At 46.3% G+C, this 17461-nt stretch overlaps 1 protein-coding gene across 1 annotated transcript in view; it reads right to left on the bottom strand.

The window, feature by feature from the left end:
• Positions 1-17461, bottom strand: part of GORASP2 (golgi reassembly stacking protein 2) — a 160978-nt gene that overhangs the window by 20904 nt on the left and 122613 nt on the right. The window contains exon 9 of the mRNA XM_078681586.1: positions 6104-6190. Within this exon, the coding sequence (XP_078537712.1) occupies positions 6104-6190 (87 nt within the window). The remainder of the gene's footprint in view (positions 1-6103; positions 6191-17461) is intronic.

A 17461-nucleotide genomic window follows, 5' to 3' on the forward strand; every position in this document is an offset into this window, starting at 1 on the left:
TAAGGAAGAGCATCCTCATTAAACACAACGTGGACCTGAATTAAGTGTACAACATCCAGTCTGTCAGAGCAGTAGAGTATTAAGCTCAACCAACATACTTCAAGATCTCGGCCAGGCAGCAGGACTCCATTCCTTCAGCAGTGCCACCATTCCAGCAGTTCCATTGGGGTCACTAAAACTTTGCTGAGTGGCTGTCATGTTGAATGCACCCATTCAGCTACGTTTTTGTTCTTCAAAAACAAACTCCCAAAGCAGGAACTTGTCATTGAAAAACACAAATAAAATGTATTGAATATGCTGGTAGTTTTCTCCCAGGATGTGGGGATAATTTCTTTGATTTCCTCTTTGAGACAGTGAGGCTTTCACTGGAGGTCACAAATATGAAAAAAGTATGCCTGAACATCTGTGCTATTAGAGCGAACGATCTGAGAAACTTTGAACAACAGGATAATACTAGACAGGCTTCTGGTGAGACATCCCTCAGTGGAGCAAGCGTAAGCTTCACCTTTGGAAACATGGCCATTCAGCCATCTCTAAATAAAAGAGGGGTAAAGGAGAGTTTAGCAGATGGGATATCCACCATAATGTTTGACAGAGTATCCCATCCATCAAACTCTAAAGGACGCTTTTTATTTTTTTATTGCTCATAATTCATTAAATCTGAATTAACAAAACTGCAACAAATGAGAAAAAACATTTGGACACCTCTGAATATCAATAGATGACCACCAGATCTCGGAAGAGGCATCACAATATACATTCAACTACAAACTTTTTGCTCCTATTGAAAAAAAGATTTTCATTCATATTAAAACTGAAGGCAGGTCATAATTTATGAAAAAGGAGAGTTCCTCCTTTCTCAATACGTTGTTCCAAAGGAAGAAACAACATCTTCTGATACTTTGCTGTAGAAAATCAGTATGTCTGGGAGGATCCGAAGCGCTCTGATTTTTATAGACGGTTAAAGCAGTTACAGAAAAATTAAGGTAGGTAACCTTACCACTACGATTACAAGATTCACATGAAGACCTTCTTTTCTAATATCGCAAATAGATAAAATGTATGGGTCAAACTCATTTTTATTTTAGTTTTCCATGGTACAACTGCAATCAAAGACATTAGTGTGCTTTAATATTAACAGGGTGTAGGAAGCTGGCTTTATATGTAGAGGACCAAAAAGAGGTACACTGTTTTAAAAGTTTAAGCAAACCCTAGAGGAATTACAGAGCCACAATGACATCCCAAATGCCCTCTTTTGGCTAGTATTGTGGACAAGCAGTTAGGCATATCAGAGGGTAGTGCTAAGCCTTTATTACGCACACAAAGGCAGTAAAGCGAGACACACTCAAAGAAATACGGCACCAATTTATAAAAAATAACAAGTACTTTATATAAATTTAGATACCAAGATTATCGGAATTGGTAAGTCTTTTTCGCGTTATGATTTTTTACAGTTTTCAGAAACGAAAACTTGGTGCAGTTTCTGTTCTGTAGGACTTAAGGGAAGTATGGGTCTAGGTGCAAGGCCAGACCAACAGGTCACCTCGGGTGGCTCTGGGGCGTTGGGTGTCTCATTCACATCAATGGGAGAACTGTCTGGTCTGAAAGAGGTCGCAAGCAAGGTCTGGAGCACCAGTCCAAGTGGAAACCACAGACTGGTTCGACCCCTGAGATCCTCGGGCATACAGAGAGACCTTTGGTCCACTTCTCGGTCTGTGAGGTTTGGTTGTAGTGGTGTCTTTTGGGGTCGGATTCCAGTGCGGGGGTCTGCGGAAAGAGGCTGCAGGCAGAGACTAGAAGTCCAGTCTGGGAAAACCCAAGCATGGGCTTGGTTCTGGTTTGTCTGGGAACCCTGTTGGGACTGTGACCTCCCTTGGACGGGCTCGGGAGCGCAAGTGCTCAGGTGCTTTGAGGCGCCAGGAGGCCGCGGTCTCAGCCTTACGCTTTGTCTTGGTTTCTGCTACAGAGGGGAAAACAGGACAGCTGGGCCACTCACAAAGTAGGTCTCATTGTCCACGAAGTCCCTCATTGTGCAAATCGGTCTTCCTCTGCATTGGTGTCCGGTCTGCGCACAAGCCATGGCTGCTGCAAGGGCTCCAGTACCCCAGGGATTGGTACTGTGCAGCTCCGGTCAGTCCTGGTGTCCCCACACTTGGAGGGAGGACGGATCTTTCCTGTGGGAGCACTGCTACCTCTTCCTGGGTGGTTGCTATGTCGGTAGACTCCGTAGGTGGCAGGGCGATGTGCAGCGTCTTGCTTCTTTGGGGCCTGCAGCTACAGGGGAGTAGCTCTTCTACTCTAAGAGAGTTCCTGGGTTTCCTTCTCCTGTGAGGAAAGCCAGATTTTGCATTTCCAAGGTGGCAACTTCTTTGAAGCTTGCTGGCCTTGGAAGGCTAATCAGCAAGTCATCCTGTGGGAGGGAGTGAAACACCCTCTTTCTGGACAGGCTTTATTCCTGACCAACTGAGAGCAGAAGGCTTGCACCCTAGGAGTAAGAAACTTGTCTCATGTGGCAGGCTTGCAGAAACTAGTCAGCCAACACACCAGGGGCTGAAGGTTTTTCAGGGGGCACGTCTAAGGTGCCCTCTTGGTGAATGTATTAACAAATTTGACACTGGAATCAGTGTGGGTTTATTATTATGTTTCAGTGAAGCCATGATGTAGCTGGGGAACTCAATTTGACCAGTGCCCAGTACATACCTTAAGATGGCTACCCTGCTCACTTGCAATGCCTAGAAGTTGAACTAGACATCACAGGGGCATATCTGCTCATGCAAGTATGTCCACACATAAAATATAATGCACTCTGCCTTGGGTCTCAAATGCCTGCTGTAGGTGTGACTTGCATATATTGGATCCAGTGACTTTGGCATGACCCAGAGGAGGGAGTCATGTCATGTTTTCACTCTTGGTTTACACCATGTCACGCAGCCTGCAATGTCAGTCTGTGTGGAATTTGTATGTGGGTTTCTTAAGGTGCAATAAGATATGCTGCAGCCCTTAGGGACACTGTTTAGTACCCCTGTCCTGGGTACCTGTGGTAGCATTTACCTTACAAGGGTCCTTAGCCAATTGTAGCACAATTAAACTTTACTTTGTTTTAGGGACGAAGCACTGGCACGGAGGTCTGGTTAGCGGGCCTTAGTGCATTGTCAAGAGCCGAAAATCAGCATCCAGTAGCTAAAAAGGACAAAAAGTAGTGGGAGGAGTAACTGCAACAAAGGCCCAATTCTCTACACTGGGCATAAAGGTTACTTACCATTAATGACAATTCACCAGGGTTGATATCTTTCATTGATTCAAATGCTTGAATCATCCATCTTCAAGACTGCCTCTTAACCTACTTCATAGGTTAGAGGCAGGGGGAGTGCAGGACACAGCTCTGTCCTGGTGTAACTCCTTCTTCCAGGATTGTGTCTTCCATATCCAGACTTATCAACATTGTTCTAAGCTGCACCCCCTACCTTCTGGGGTCCCTCGGGGCTCCACTCTTAGCCCAACCCTCTTTAACTTATCTGTAAGGCAACTTGTGGATATTGTAGAAAAGTGCGGTCTCACCTTTCTTTCTTTCTTACGTCGACGATACACAGATCGTTGTTTACTTGTCATCTCAGGAGATCAACAGCCCGAGGACAATGAATAACTGCCTCATACAAGTCTGTTCCTGGATGACCTCAAACTCTTCGAAGCTAAATGTTGGGCAACCTTCTCCACCTATAAGGCCCACATCTGTGGGCTGAAGTTATCAGTATTTTAGCTACCCTTGAGCAAGTAGTCAAGAATTTAGAGTCTGGCTGGATGAAAATCTTTCTGTGAGTCACCAAATCACTAAAGTGGCTCCCAGCTGCTTTAGGATCTTGAAATGGCCCAGTGAACAGTCATCCAGGCCTTGGTCATCTCGAGTCTTGACTATGGAATACTTTTTTATCTAGTGATCACAAAGTACCATCTCAGGCCTCCCCAGATCGTGCAGGAAGCAGCGGCAAGACTCCTACTGCCAGCCGGCTCCGTGAACTGCACTGGCTCCCTGTTGAACGTTGTGTTCAATTTAAGGCACTGTGCCATATGCACCAATGTCTCTCAAACTACGGCCCCTTCTACCTCAGATCCTTGGTGTGGCCATACATACATAGTCGGTCTCTGCACTCAAGTAATTTGGATCACGCTTGAGTTCCTAGAATTATGAGATCCAGACATGGAGGCCGAGCCTTTCCCTTTTTTAAGCCCAAGTTGTGGAACTCGCTTCCCCTTGACTTGAGAGCCTGCTGCTTGCTTTGAGTCTTCCGCAGGAAGCTTAAAACCTGGTTGTTTTAAACTTTGATATCGGAAGTCGGCGCTGGTTACCTTTTCTGTGGCGTACCGTTGGGAAAACTTTGGTTGGGTAGCTATGCGCTGTACAAATCCCTGCCCTTTTAGTAATCTACTCACCACATTGAAAAAGAGTCTAACTCGAACAAGGATCTGAACCTCCACTACTTACCCTTGACACCACCAGCCTACAGATTTGGTAGCTATGTGTGAAATAATGATAGATAGGTGAGACTCCAAAGGGGAGGAGGATGATCCGCTTGTGAATTTATTAAATAAACCAACACTGGAGAACTTACAGGTAAGTAACATTATTCTTCTACAGGATTGGATCTTTCATAGATTGTCATGCTATAATCAGAAGAACAAATAGTTTATACCAAATGTGCACATAAAACTATATATAAATTTATATTTAAATCTATATATGTCTATAATTATAAAGTCATGTAATCATGTTCATGGCAAAGAACTATTTTCCATGGCAAACTTTATATTGAAAAAATGCTTGTCCCACTGCTGCTTCTCTCTTCCCCTTTCAGGCAGGCGTGCTGAAGAAATGTATATCTATATTTTGCAGATTGATGTTTTGCAAAAATCTAGTAACAGAACTCTTGCAAAGAGGACCATTGACTTGAAGATGTGAGCCGTTGAAAACCCACAAAATGGACCTAAGTGTGGGGAAACATGCCTTGGAGTAACAGAACAATGTACCTGCTTCCACCCAACAAGCTATCCCCTGCTTCAATAATGGCTGTCCTTTCTGGGGTGTCCTTAAAGCTACAAACTATTGATTGAACTTCTGAAAGTCCATTGTTCTGAATATGAAAATCGTAATGCATCTTGTAACATCCGAGCTATGTAGCCCCTTTTGGCTGTGTTGGGTGGGTTTTCAGCTGAGGTAAGTGCTAAAAGAAAAGAAATTTTCCAAGGAAGTAATTTCAGTTCCGCTTTCTGGATAGGTCAGAACCGACTTAACTGTGGTACAACAGTATTTATGTGCCATAACACAGGTGGGATGAAAAGCCTTGATAAGTCCTCTGATGAACTCTTGGATGGCGCTTGTGAGGTTTGCATTTTGGAGTTTTTAACAAGAGTTTGTACTCCACAGTTTCCTCTAGTTCACTGAGAAGATTATATATATATATATATATATATATATATATATATATATATATATATATATATATAGGTTCAATCAGGTGGATGGATTTGAATGTGATCTTGGCTTTAACGGTTAGCCAGTGAAACCACAGATTTTTTGCTAATAAAGTAGATGTTGAGCACACTACAACTACTTGAGACTTAAAACATTTGCAACTGGAAGTTTTAAAATGGCAATAAAAAGACTTCAAGAAGAGACATGTTGTGCTTTCTATTATTTCAAAGGAATGACTAATGTATTTTGACCCACCAGTAAGATTATTGCTGAAAGTGTTCAAGGTCTTAGCCCACACATATTTCTTTATGGAGTAGTGTTTGGCCTAAATGTTACAAAGGTGCATACAGAGTGGAATAAATCACCAAAAGAAATAACAAACCCGCAGTTCTTCATACAAGCTCTTTGTGTGTGCAGACTGTCCAAAAGGAGCAAGTCGGGCAGAACAAGGGGAATTTCCTCTATTACTTAATATCCAGAAGCACATCTTTAAATTATGGTGCCACATGAAGAAATCCGATTGCTCAGTAAATCCCACCATCACTTCTGAACTTTCCCTCACACCTACCGTCAGCCACTCTTAACAAAAAAAGATTCTTTCAATAAATCATAGATCACAACCACCTGAACATTTACCTGGAAGTGTAGTTGCTGGGTTAAGCGGTGTGAGAGAGGTGAGGGATGGATATACCTGTGGTGGTAAAAATGGCACTGCAGGAATACCTAAAACAAAGGAATATTCCAAGATTGAATCCAAGTATAGTAAAGCACCAATTTAGCAGACAGATATACTTTAATGTACCAAATTAATGTATGAGGGCACTGCCTAACATTGCTTACTAGAATGCATAAATAGGCAAATGTAAACAAACCTGACTTTCACTTTACTCTCTTATTTTTCAAATCATTTTAATCTAATGGAACAAACTTAACAAAACAATCTAAGGCAAGAACAGATACATTCTTGAGCCACAGGCTCTTAGAAAGAATAATAAAACTGTAGCTTTGGTCCCACTAAGAGCCCAAACTTTAAATTCCACTAAATCAATATTATGGGAAAAAGAGTTAACACTTGCGATGGCTGAAACAAAAACACAATAAAGCATTAATGATGAACTAATCACACACTTTGAGCAACTGTAAAATAAGTTTCTCCACATTAATTTTACAAATCAAGGAAGAAAAATAAAATACATTTATCAAACTATCCTTATGCTACAAGTTGCTTGAGTGGTGTACCAGAGCATTAGAGCAGATTATTTAAAAAGAGAAACTTAAAAGGAAGTCTTCTGTTACCTGAACTAAAATAACCAAAGTGACAAGTTGGAGTCTAATTGGGTCTTTTAAACATTTATTTAATGTGAACATGTCACATGTTAAAGTCGTACCACTTCACTCATGTATAAAATGAGAAGTTGTAGTACAACAATGTTTAAAGATTATGTAATAAACTTCAAACTTGTCAGCTAATAAGAGGTTGAAGGGCATATCTTAAATAGTTGAAAAGGGCCTACATTAGATTCAGTGGGGGACACTACTGAGCCTTTGAGGCCCAAAGGCACTCCAGAGGGCCCAAATAGGAGGCTGTCCAAATATAAGGAGCATGGCTTCATAAAATTCTTTAAGCTGGGCAGGAGTCGCTCCAGTTCCGGGAATGTCAGGGAGGTGCAGAATGGACCCTGATTCAAGGTCAGCCGAAGTGTGAGGGAGTGCCGACACTCCCACTTCTAGTCAGAAGACTTTGATGGGCGCTGAGAAGTCAAAGACCACTTTGACGTCTTTGATTTTTTGTGCTCGTTGGACTTAACTGATGACTTTGAATGGGCGGACGAACGCCAGGTGCTGGTCCGGGAACAGTCCATGCAACTGATATTTTGAGCGTTACAGAGTTGACCTAGGTCAGGAGGTGAGAAGCTTGAGGGACCATTCCCTCAGTGCCTTTGGATGCATGGCAGGGAAGTCCTCACAGGCCTTGGGGTTGTGCTCCCTCTCCAAGCACCATAGGCACACAAAGTGTGGGTCTATCACAGACTATCTATCTGCCTGTAATGGACACCACACGGTTTGAAACCATCTGGTTTCTTAGGAGACAGCCTGTCACACCAGGAGAGAAATCTCTCAAAAAGTGTCAGAAAAAACTCGAGAAAAAAGCCAGTCATAAAAGGACTGAGTGTAGCTCTGACTGTATCAGCACTATCTGGTGCATACAGGAAAGCATGGATGTGAGCGCACTGGGCTAGTGCCTCTATATGTACCACGCACGTCACTTCCAGCGTGGCTGAAATGGAGTCGAACAACATCACCTACAGGAGTGCAGGGGTACTGCTCAAAAACATCTGGATCCAATCTGACCCCAGAGACTATTCTAAGGCGAGGAATCTGTGGCTAGAAGTTTCTATTAGATAGTATTGACAGACTGGGTGCTTCCATCACTCCTGGGTGCAATAGAGGTGGGGGTGACGTCCATGCTGTAATGTAAGCCTTCAAACATATGAAAAGTCAGTCAGTGTTTCGCAGACCTCAAGACCTTGCTACTTGGGTCCTGACTGCTTGGCCTGTCCGACTCCTGGTGAAGACTACATCCAGACAACAGGGAATACACATAACATTTATTCCCACACAACTCCTCATCTATACTTGACCACATCTTCATTCCCACTGCCAGTATTGAATGCTCTGCAGGGGTCTGCATCCTCGCCCAGGCTTCGACAGATTGAGCTGCAGTAGAAATCTTGATGAGGTACCCAGTAAATGTACAGAGGGGGGGTCCTAGCGACTTAGAATATGGTGACTTGAAAATGCAAATTTTGAGTAGCATCTTGAACTAGTGATGGGTTATTAGGACCTGAATACTGCTCAGTCGGTTCGGCGACCACAGAGGCCTTTCAGGTGGTCCTGCGGCGGGGCAGATAATGTCCTACCAGGTAGGGGCTAAAAAAAGAGAAAAAAAGAACACAAACTAGACCAGACCCTTGAAAAAGAATTGGCCATGGCCTATGATTATATGATAACGTGCATTACCAGTTGGAAGAGATGCATTTAATGCTCATACAAAAGGTGCTTAACTCAGCTGCCCATGCTTGCACAGCAACCCACTACAGAATTTACGAGATAAGGAGGGAAAATTACTCTTGGTTAGCAAATACAGTAATGGACCTACAGATGTACATCTGCACGTTTGCGGACACAACTTTTTTTTTTTTTTTGATTTTCAAAACCTTTATTATTCTCATCATCATGTACACAGCTATTCAGCCTACAACCCGGGGGCAGGCAGCTTATTTACAATGCGGATCTCGCCAAGGCGAATATATGACGTACACATGTGCAATTTCTCTACATTTACATAGAACTAAAAAACCAATGAAAACAATACTCAGCGAGTGTCACGTAACAGCGAGCAGTGTCTAGATTAAATGTACAGTACCACTACGTCCACCATCAGTTGTTCGTTCGGCTCGTTATGTAACCCATGTCACACACATATGTAAATCAGCCCAAGTCATTCTACACATTTCAATCACTATCATACCCTGTCTCCCCTGCCAGCCAGTCCACCAATGGTTGCCATATGTCTACCGGCCTAGATCTCTGCGGCATCATGTGCCAGTACGCTGACAGTTGGTCTTTGCAGTATGTTGCCAATTTTATCCAACTTGAAATTGTCGGTGGAGTCCTGCGCGTCCAGTGTATCGCTATCTGCCTCTTGGCCAGCAACAGAAGAAGGGCCACCAGTCGCCTGGAGGCACTTGGCACCGGCATCACAAATCCCAGTAGTGCCAACAGTGGGTCTGGGTCAAGATGTGTATCTACTATCTTCCCTATAATGCGGAATATTTTCTCCCAAAAGCTATGTATTGGTTCACAAACCCAAGTAAGATGGAAGAACGTAGCCTCTCGCTCGCCACATCTCCAGCATGTTGCGTCTGCCTGCAACCCCATTTTAAAGAGCTGTTTGGGCGTGCGGTATGTTCTATGTAAGTAGTTGAAGTGTATAAGACGCAGTCTATAGTTGGGCGATAGGTGCTCAAGTTGTGTACAGCAGAATGTCCATTGTTTTTCCGAAATGCTAATGCCTGCTTCTATCTCCCATTGAGCTCGGGAGTCTACATGTGGGACCGGTGTTGAATTCAGCGGAGCCCTATAGATGCGGGTTATGATTTTATGTGAGGAGGCATTTGAGAGAACTTCCTCCAAAGCCGCTAACGAAGGTGGGGCCTCAGGGAACGAGGGGTACCTGCTTTTACAGGCCGCCCGCAACTGATAGTATAACAGCAGCTCAGAGGCAGTCGGTTCAGCCGACGGCACCATGTCTTGTAGTGTAAGGAACATGTCGTCTGGATATAAGTCACTCGCCACCTTAAGGCCGCAGTTGTGCGCCCTCTTCACCACTGCCGCGTCCGTCAATAGGCCCAGTAGCGGGTTACCTTCTAGTGGCATGCTTGGGGCATACAATTCGGCTAAACCCGCTCTATGTGCAATCTTAGACCATGCCCATCGCACCACCTCCACAGTATCTATGTCCCCCTGTGGTAGTTTGTATTGCTGGTACGCCGCCGACTTCAGAAGGCAGGGTGACGCCATATCAGTCTCTATAGCCACGTGCGGTTGGTAGGGTTTTGGGTGTTGGCAGAAATGCAAATATTGGGCCTGCGCACTGTACGCGTAAAGCTCGAAATCTGGGGCTGCTAGACCTCCCTGGTGGAAGGGGAGCGTGAGAAGGTTCCAGGCAACTCTGGGTTATCTGCCCGCCCAGACCAGTGTGATGGCCACCGAACGAAGGCGACGAAAAAACTCCATTGTCAAGGGCAAGGGAATGTTTATGAATAAGTAAAGAAATTTGGGGACCACTACCATCTTCGTGATTGCTATGCGGCCCGTCAGATAGTGGTAATTTTTTCCACCTCTCCACTTTGCCTTCGAGCCAGTCCATGGCCACCCCGTAATTTGATAACCATATATGTCTTGGATGTTGCGACTTATTTTGATTTCCAGGTATTTAACCTCGTCGGTAACCCATTCTATCGGGAATTCGGTGTGGCATTCTAGCGTACCATCCGTCAAGGGCAGCATCGTTGACTTCGACCAGTTTATATTTATGCCAGTGAGCCCACTGTATCGCACTACCTCCCTCATCAGCGGGTCAAAGGTCTCCGCCGGATTCATCATGTATATGGTGATATCGTCTGCATACATTGATATAAGGAGGCCTCGAGACGTGAAACCAACGCTGCGCTGAGTATGGTGTTGCCTCATGCGCGCTGCCAGTGGTTCAGTCGCAATAGCAAACAGTAACGGCGACAGTGGGCAACCCTGTCTAGTTCCCCTGGTGATAACAATAGGAGCGGATATCTGCCCATTCACCCTCACTCTGGCTGTCGGGCCATTATATAGTATGCCAATTCTCTTAGCGAATAACGGGCTGAAGCCCATACGAGTAAAGAGTGTAAGCAAAAATTTCCATTCAAGAGAATCAAATGCCTTTGTCGCATCTAGTAGGGCGGCTGCAGCCTGTACTTTCGGATCAAGGTAATGCAGGAGTCCGAACAACACTCTCAGGTTATGTGAAGTGGATCTCTCCAGCACGAAACCGGACTGATCAGAGAGCGCAATTTGCGGCAGCATGTACTTAAGGCGATCTGCCAGTAGTTTTGCATAGATTTTGGCATCTACATTTATTAACGAAAGTGGGCGATAGGAGTCCGGGTCAATGGGGTTCTTATCTGCCTCGAGCAGCGTGATAATTAGTGCCTCGCGCATCGATTGAGGGAGCACACCCACTTCCAACGCCTCCTCAAAGACCCGGTGGAGCCTGGGGACCAGCACATCTGCGTATTCCTTAGAGAAGTCTGCCGTCAGGCCATCAGGGCCCGGCGCTTTACCAGGCGGTAGGGCAGAGATTATCGCTCTGATATCCTCTTGCGTGAAAGGTAAGTCCATATATTGTCTGGCACCATCATTGAACCACGCTAAGGCTATAGTGTCTAGGTAGTCTGTAAGGACCTGATCAGACGGCGTCACCCTGGAGGTGTACAGTGCCTGGTAGTAATTAGTCATGGACTCAAGTATGCCCTTTGGCTCTCTAACTATGTCGCCCTCTGCGTTCCTCAGTTCCAGTACATAGTCCGTTCCTCTTGGCGGTCTCAGCATGTTTGCCAGTGTGCGCCCAGCTCGATCGCCTTCGCCATATCTCCTAGCTTGGCAGTCCTTAGCCAGATATGCCACCTCCCTGTCCGCCTCCTCCTGATATTGATTAAGCTTCATTCTAAAGTCAGCGCGCACCCGATCAGTCGGTGTTTCCTGCAATGCCAATTCAATCTCCGCTAATTCAGCCTCCAGTTTACTTAAGGTGTCCCTTATTGACCTTAGTACCCCCGTTTTCAGCGACATGCAGTAGCCCCTCATCACAGCCTTGCAGGCCTCCCAAAGGGTGCCCGGAGAGTCCACTGTACCCTCATTGAGCTCAAAGTATTCCTCTAGTTTTTCTCTAAGTTCCTGTTTGAAAACCTGGTCCCGCAATGCTCGGAGGGGAATCTCCAACTAAAGGGTTGGACATACTGGGGTGGTGTAATCAATGAAAGGCAGACTGGGGCGTGGTCAGACAGCGACCGTGGCCAGTGTTGGACCTCAGTTGCCAGGACATGGATATCTCTAGACAGTAACCAGTAATCCAACCTCGACCAGGCTGCCCTGTGTGACGTAACGCATGTACCCTCCCTGTGCCCCGGATGCAACACCCGCCATGAGTCAACTAGTTGTACATCTATAATGATGTTGCCCAGCACTTCAGCGGCCCTCGGGTGATGCTCCCTATCTGCTCCCTGTCTGTCCAGTGTGCCTGAGAGTACAACATTATAATCCCCTCCCCACATGATTGCTGCCGGGCCAAGCGCTCAAATTTTATGCCATAGGTCGCTAAAAAAATCAGGATTATCGTCGTTTGGGCCATAGACATTGACCAACACCATTTTCACACCACACAGCGACCCCACCATCAGTATGTACCTTCCGCCATTGTCCCGAACTGTCTCATACGTTTTCCACTGTAAGCCTCGTTTTATCAATATCGCCACCCCTCGTGAGTAATTGGAGTATGTGGCATGGATTATCTCACCCCACCTATTATGCCTAAGGAGGTGTGTGGCATCAGCAGTGAGGTGAGTTTCTTGTAGGAAACATATCTATCTCCTTCCGCAGAAGGAGTGCATGCACCAGTCTGACCTTACGTCTATCATTCAACCCTCTCACATTCCAGGTGAGACATTGTATGCGCTTCACTGTGTCGGTTGCGGGTGAGAAGCGTCCCTCAGAGTGTTATCTACATATGTCCTGGTATATGTCCAGTTCCATGTGTGTGGTGTGGCCCAATTCGGCTGTTTTACTGATGTCATTACATCCGACTTGTTGTGGTGCATGGCATGATGGTTCAGCTGACTGTGTACTGTAATACCCCTAGTGTCAAGCACGACGTATTCACTCGCTTCAGTGTACATATCGCTTCGAAACAAACAAAGAACATTCGAACATCCCAAATCCACGTCCACCCAGGCCCCTCCCGCTCCAACCCCCCAATCAGGTTGTGCAATTCCCCCCTGCCCCCCTCCCCACAGAACAGTTCTTCAAATCCAAACACCCACGGTAAACAGTGTCCGGGAATCATCCCCTGGGGTGCGTAGGTCGGACTACTAACGACCCTGCACTTTTGCCAGGGTGATCGAGCGCTGGCCTGATGGCGAGCACTCTAGGACCCCCCCCCCCCCACTACACGCACACCTCCACATAGTCTCTACGGATTGTCTGGTTAGCCCCCAGCATAACAGTCTGACTTTCTGTCTCCGGTATGGCCCCTGTAGGTTGATCACATTGCATTGTCCAAGCCTTACCTCAGCCTTCACTCGACATCACTCAGCCGTTCTTGTAAGCCAGTTCCGCAGTTTGCGCCTGATTCTTCTGGTCTTTCGCCAGTTGCTTCGCATACTGCAGAGCCGCTTTAGCGTCAACAAAGAAGGAGGGTCTGCCTGGGCCTTGCACTCGAAGCTTCGCCGGCTATATCAGCGAGTATTTTGTTCCTATTTGCTGGAAAATCTTCTTCGCTGGAAGAAATTCCCTCCGGGCAGCTTGGACTAGCATGGTGAAGTGCGGGTAGATCGCGATATTATTGCCTTTGTATTGCAGCTCTTTCTTGTCCCTCGCCATGCGCAGTATCGAGTCTCGATCCCTGTAATTCAGGACTCGCGCTATGATGGGCCTAGGTGGAGCACCCGGCTTGCGTCCCAAGGTTCTGTGAGCCCTTTCCACCAGGAACATCTGGGATAGACCCGATCCAAACAGTTCCTTCATCATTTCCTCGATAAACAGTTCCATGCTTGTTATATCTGTCGATTCCGCCACGCCCGTGACGCGGACGTTATTGCGCCTTGAGCGCGCCTCCAAAACTTCGTTCTTTTGTTGGATCAGTGCCAGTACTCTGTCCATACCACGGACCTTCTTATCCAGCTCAGTTTGGCTCTCCTCCGTCTCAGTCACTCGCGTTTCCAGCACCCCGACTCTGCCCTCCTGCTTGTCCATTCTTCTCGTGATGCTGGCCATTCGCGCAGCCAGGTCATCCATCTTTTGGTCTATGCCCTGTAAGCTCGTTTTCGATTCCTGAAACATAGATTTTATGTCCAAATCTTGAGAGCCACCATGAGTTTCTTTGGGAGTCGCATCCTCTTGCTGCTCCTGGCCCGCCGTTTTCTGTTTGGATTTGTCGAAAGTGAGCCGCGGCTGTCTTGTGTCTGGTTTGCCCATTGCAGGTTGTTTATGCAGTCTCCAGGCCACTAAGACAGTATCACTCTCAGCGCAGCACCAGGGTTTTAGTTTGCCAACGGAGTACTCTCCGCACCCTGTGTCCCCGGATTGTGTTCGTGTCTTCTGGATGATCCAGCCGTTAGCCCGCCGCCTAGATACCACTGCGCCTCTGCAGCATCAAGCCTCCTCCACAGCGCTCGTGGCACTTGTGGGTCCCTGGTCCAACACAGTACTCCGGTCCGGGCCTGGCGCCGCAGCTCGCTGCGTGTCGCTACGGATTCCGCAAAGCCAGGCGCTGGGGCGGCAGCTCGGAAAAAGAGCGCTTCAGCGTCTCGCTACCCTGTCCACGTGGCTGGGTCAAGATGGAGGATTGCGCCTTTGCCCGGTCTGTGCGTGTGTTCGTACCACACCACGGTGCTCCTTGACGTCGCCTGCTCAATCCTCACTTTATTCCGAAATATTTCGCATTCGGCGCCTCAGCGTGTGAGCGGGACGCCCAATGTGGCAGTCAGCCCTGAGGGGACCGCGGGGTGGTCGCTGCAAATTCGCGGACCGCCACGTCCAATATGGCCGCCCAGCCCCCTTCCTTGCCGTACCTGGTTCTGCCTCGACTCTCCGGCGATTATTTAGGTATCACGGTGTTGCATGGCCAGGCATCGGCACCAGTCCCCAGTCAGCTGGTGCCACGGCCCACGCTACAGGCGTCTAACGCTTCTTGGCAATGCCGAGTCCGGCTCTCCAGGCCTCAGCTCCGAACACGCTCTCCCACGTAGTCGTTAACTGCAATGCGCGACGTCGTTCGCTGGTCCGCTGTCACTTCCAGCAGTCCGTGACTACAGCCGTTATTCCAAGGCGGCCCACCTGTGATCGCGGGAGCCACTCATGCGGCGGCCCTCTGCCCGTCCGTGGAGCTCGTCCTGGGCAGAAGCCTTACGCAAGCTCCCGGCTTCCGCGCCTGTACTAGGCCTCTGCCGCCGTCTGCCGCCCGCCGGCGGTTATCTCCTGTCCCAAGGCGTTTCTCGCCGCAGGGGTTCGCCCAACAGGTCACGCGGTGTGCGCCCACTCGGGGGATCAAGGGGCCCGAGTCTCCGCACCAGATTAGCTGATAATTGCCGAATTAATAGGCTCGATCAGCGGAGCTGCAGTTTCAGGCAGCCATTCCGTTCCGTAGCCAAGCCACGCCCCCCTTGCGGACACAACTTGATGGATCTTATCCAAATTAGAAAAAAGTTTGCTGAAAATTACCGCAATATGTATGCAGTAAAGGTACCCCCTCCTCCCTATAGAGCATAGAAATCCAATAGTGAAATATTTTATTTTGCCCATGCTTACTGATGTAGACTGTACCGGTCATCATGGATTTCTGTGAGAAGACACTGTTCTACAACTTTGTAGAAAACTTCACTGTGTGGCTTAACATTCAACATTAATGCTTTGAAGAGATGTGCATCAAGTACTCTCAAAACTATCTCACCAGTAATATTTTATTTGAAGAAGATATATTTAATATAAGACTGAAAAATGTCTCCAGATGCTCTCTATAAAAATCAGTAGTCAAGAGGTAGCAGACGAGGCCAGGCGATTAAGTCATAGCCTATCCTCTTCTTTCTAGAACTGGGTGGACCCACTGTTTAATCTGATATGCCCTCATGTGAGATGCAAAGTTGAGCGAATGTGATAGTGTGGGTCTCATGGTATCCCTTTTGCATCTCTAAATGCCCACAACTATGACCACGCTATATGTACCTGATGTCATATTAATCTTAGATGTCATGTTATATAGAATGCCGACACTGTGGTGCTTTCTGGAGGCCCAAAAGGGCTAAATTAGTCTGGGGTTGCTTGTGTTCCTGTCTGGCAGTTTGGGCTGTACTACTCCTATTTAAGCAGGACCTAGACTGATTTGTATATGGCTGATCTTTGTCTAGAGAGGTATAGTGGGCAAACAAGTGATTGACTGGAATACTGCTCAGAGTAATTACCAATGGTGAAGATTATTTGAAACACTCCATCCATTACTTTTTTGTTTTTTACTTTCCAGTGACCCAGCACAACTTGATCTTCAGGGCCTTTATGACTTCATGCTCAATAGTAAGACAAACTCCATGACGATGAGCCATCTATTTCCTATGCTGCTCAGGGTCAACAGGTTACACAATCCTTTCTGGCAATTTGGTCTTCTGATGGTCCTCTGTTAGCATGACACCACAGCCCACAAATGGCAAAACTGCGTGGCAGTACAATCATGTTTCAATCGAGCCCTGAAGTGTTTTACACTATCAGGGGTTCTGGCAGAACGCCCATGTCAAGGTCATTTTTACTGTTGTGCCATTTCAAGTTATGAACTTGTGGGACACTGTCCATCCTAGCCTTCTGGGTCTGCAATACCATGGTTAGGTATCAAATAATATGGACCGAACATACTAAAGATTTCAAGGGACAAAGTTATGATTGTGTTGAGACCTACTTAATGTCGAGGTGCCTCCAGAATCACATTCTGAAACGAGAAATATATTTTGCATAAAAGTCTTTTCATTTAGCCAGCAAAGTGGTTCTACGCTGGAGGGAAAAGCCTTGCCCAACACAAAAAAATGCCTAATGCAAGAAAATCAGCAGAAAAACATCTATAAATGAAAGTCCTGCCTTGCCTCTCCCTGGTCATATTCTTATAATGAAAGAGACTACGCTGATGAGAAATCCAAAACTTACAAATAATAAAAACGTCTTGCTACAATGTAAAAGGCACAAATGTAAAGTAGAGAGAAAAACAATGCATTTGCACAGAAATGGGAAAGTTGAGTAAGGAACCTAGTTTTACTGTGCTGCACTTGAAGGCTGTGAAGTTCCACGGTTGCATTAAAGCGTAGAGATTTTTCTTCATGGGGGGGAGATATGCCTGCAAACAGAGTTTCCTTTCTTTTTTACAGGAAAGAAAAAATAGGTTACTACTTCTATATATAAAACAATTTTTTAATAACTCAGGAGATTTTAATCTGCTTATGAAAAAGCTTCAGCCCCAACATAGGCAAATATTGGTTGCTTCTAAATATTAATGAAAACTGCATGTGGGACAACAGTCTAAAGAAAAGGTCTGAAAAGACAGCCCTCGCGTCCGAAAACACATTCAGTATGACATCATCACCAAAGACTTTGGAGAAAAATGTTGCGGGAGAGGTGAACATTTAAAAAATCAAAACTGCAACT

The sequence above is a fragment of the Lissotriton helveticus genome, chromosome 3_1 (genome assembly GCF_964261635.1).
Source record: "Lissotriton helveticus chromosome 3_1, aLisHel1.1, whole genome shotgun sequence".
NCBI lineage: Eukaryota > Metazoa > Chordata > Amphibia > Caudata > Salamandridae > Lissotriton > Lissotriton helveticus.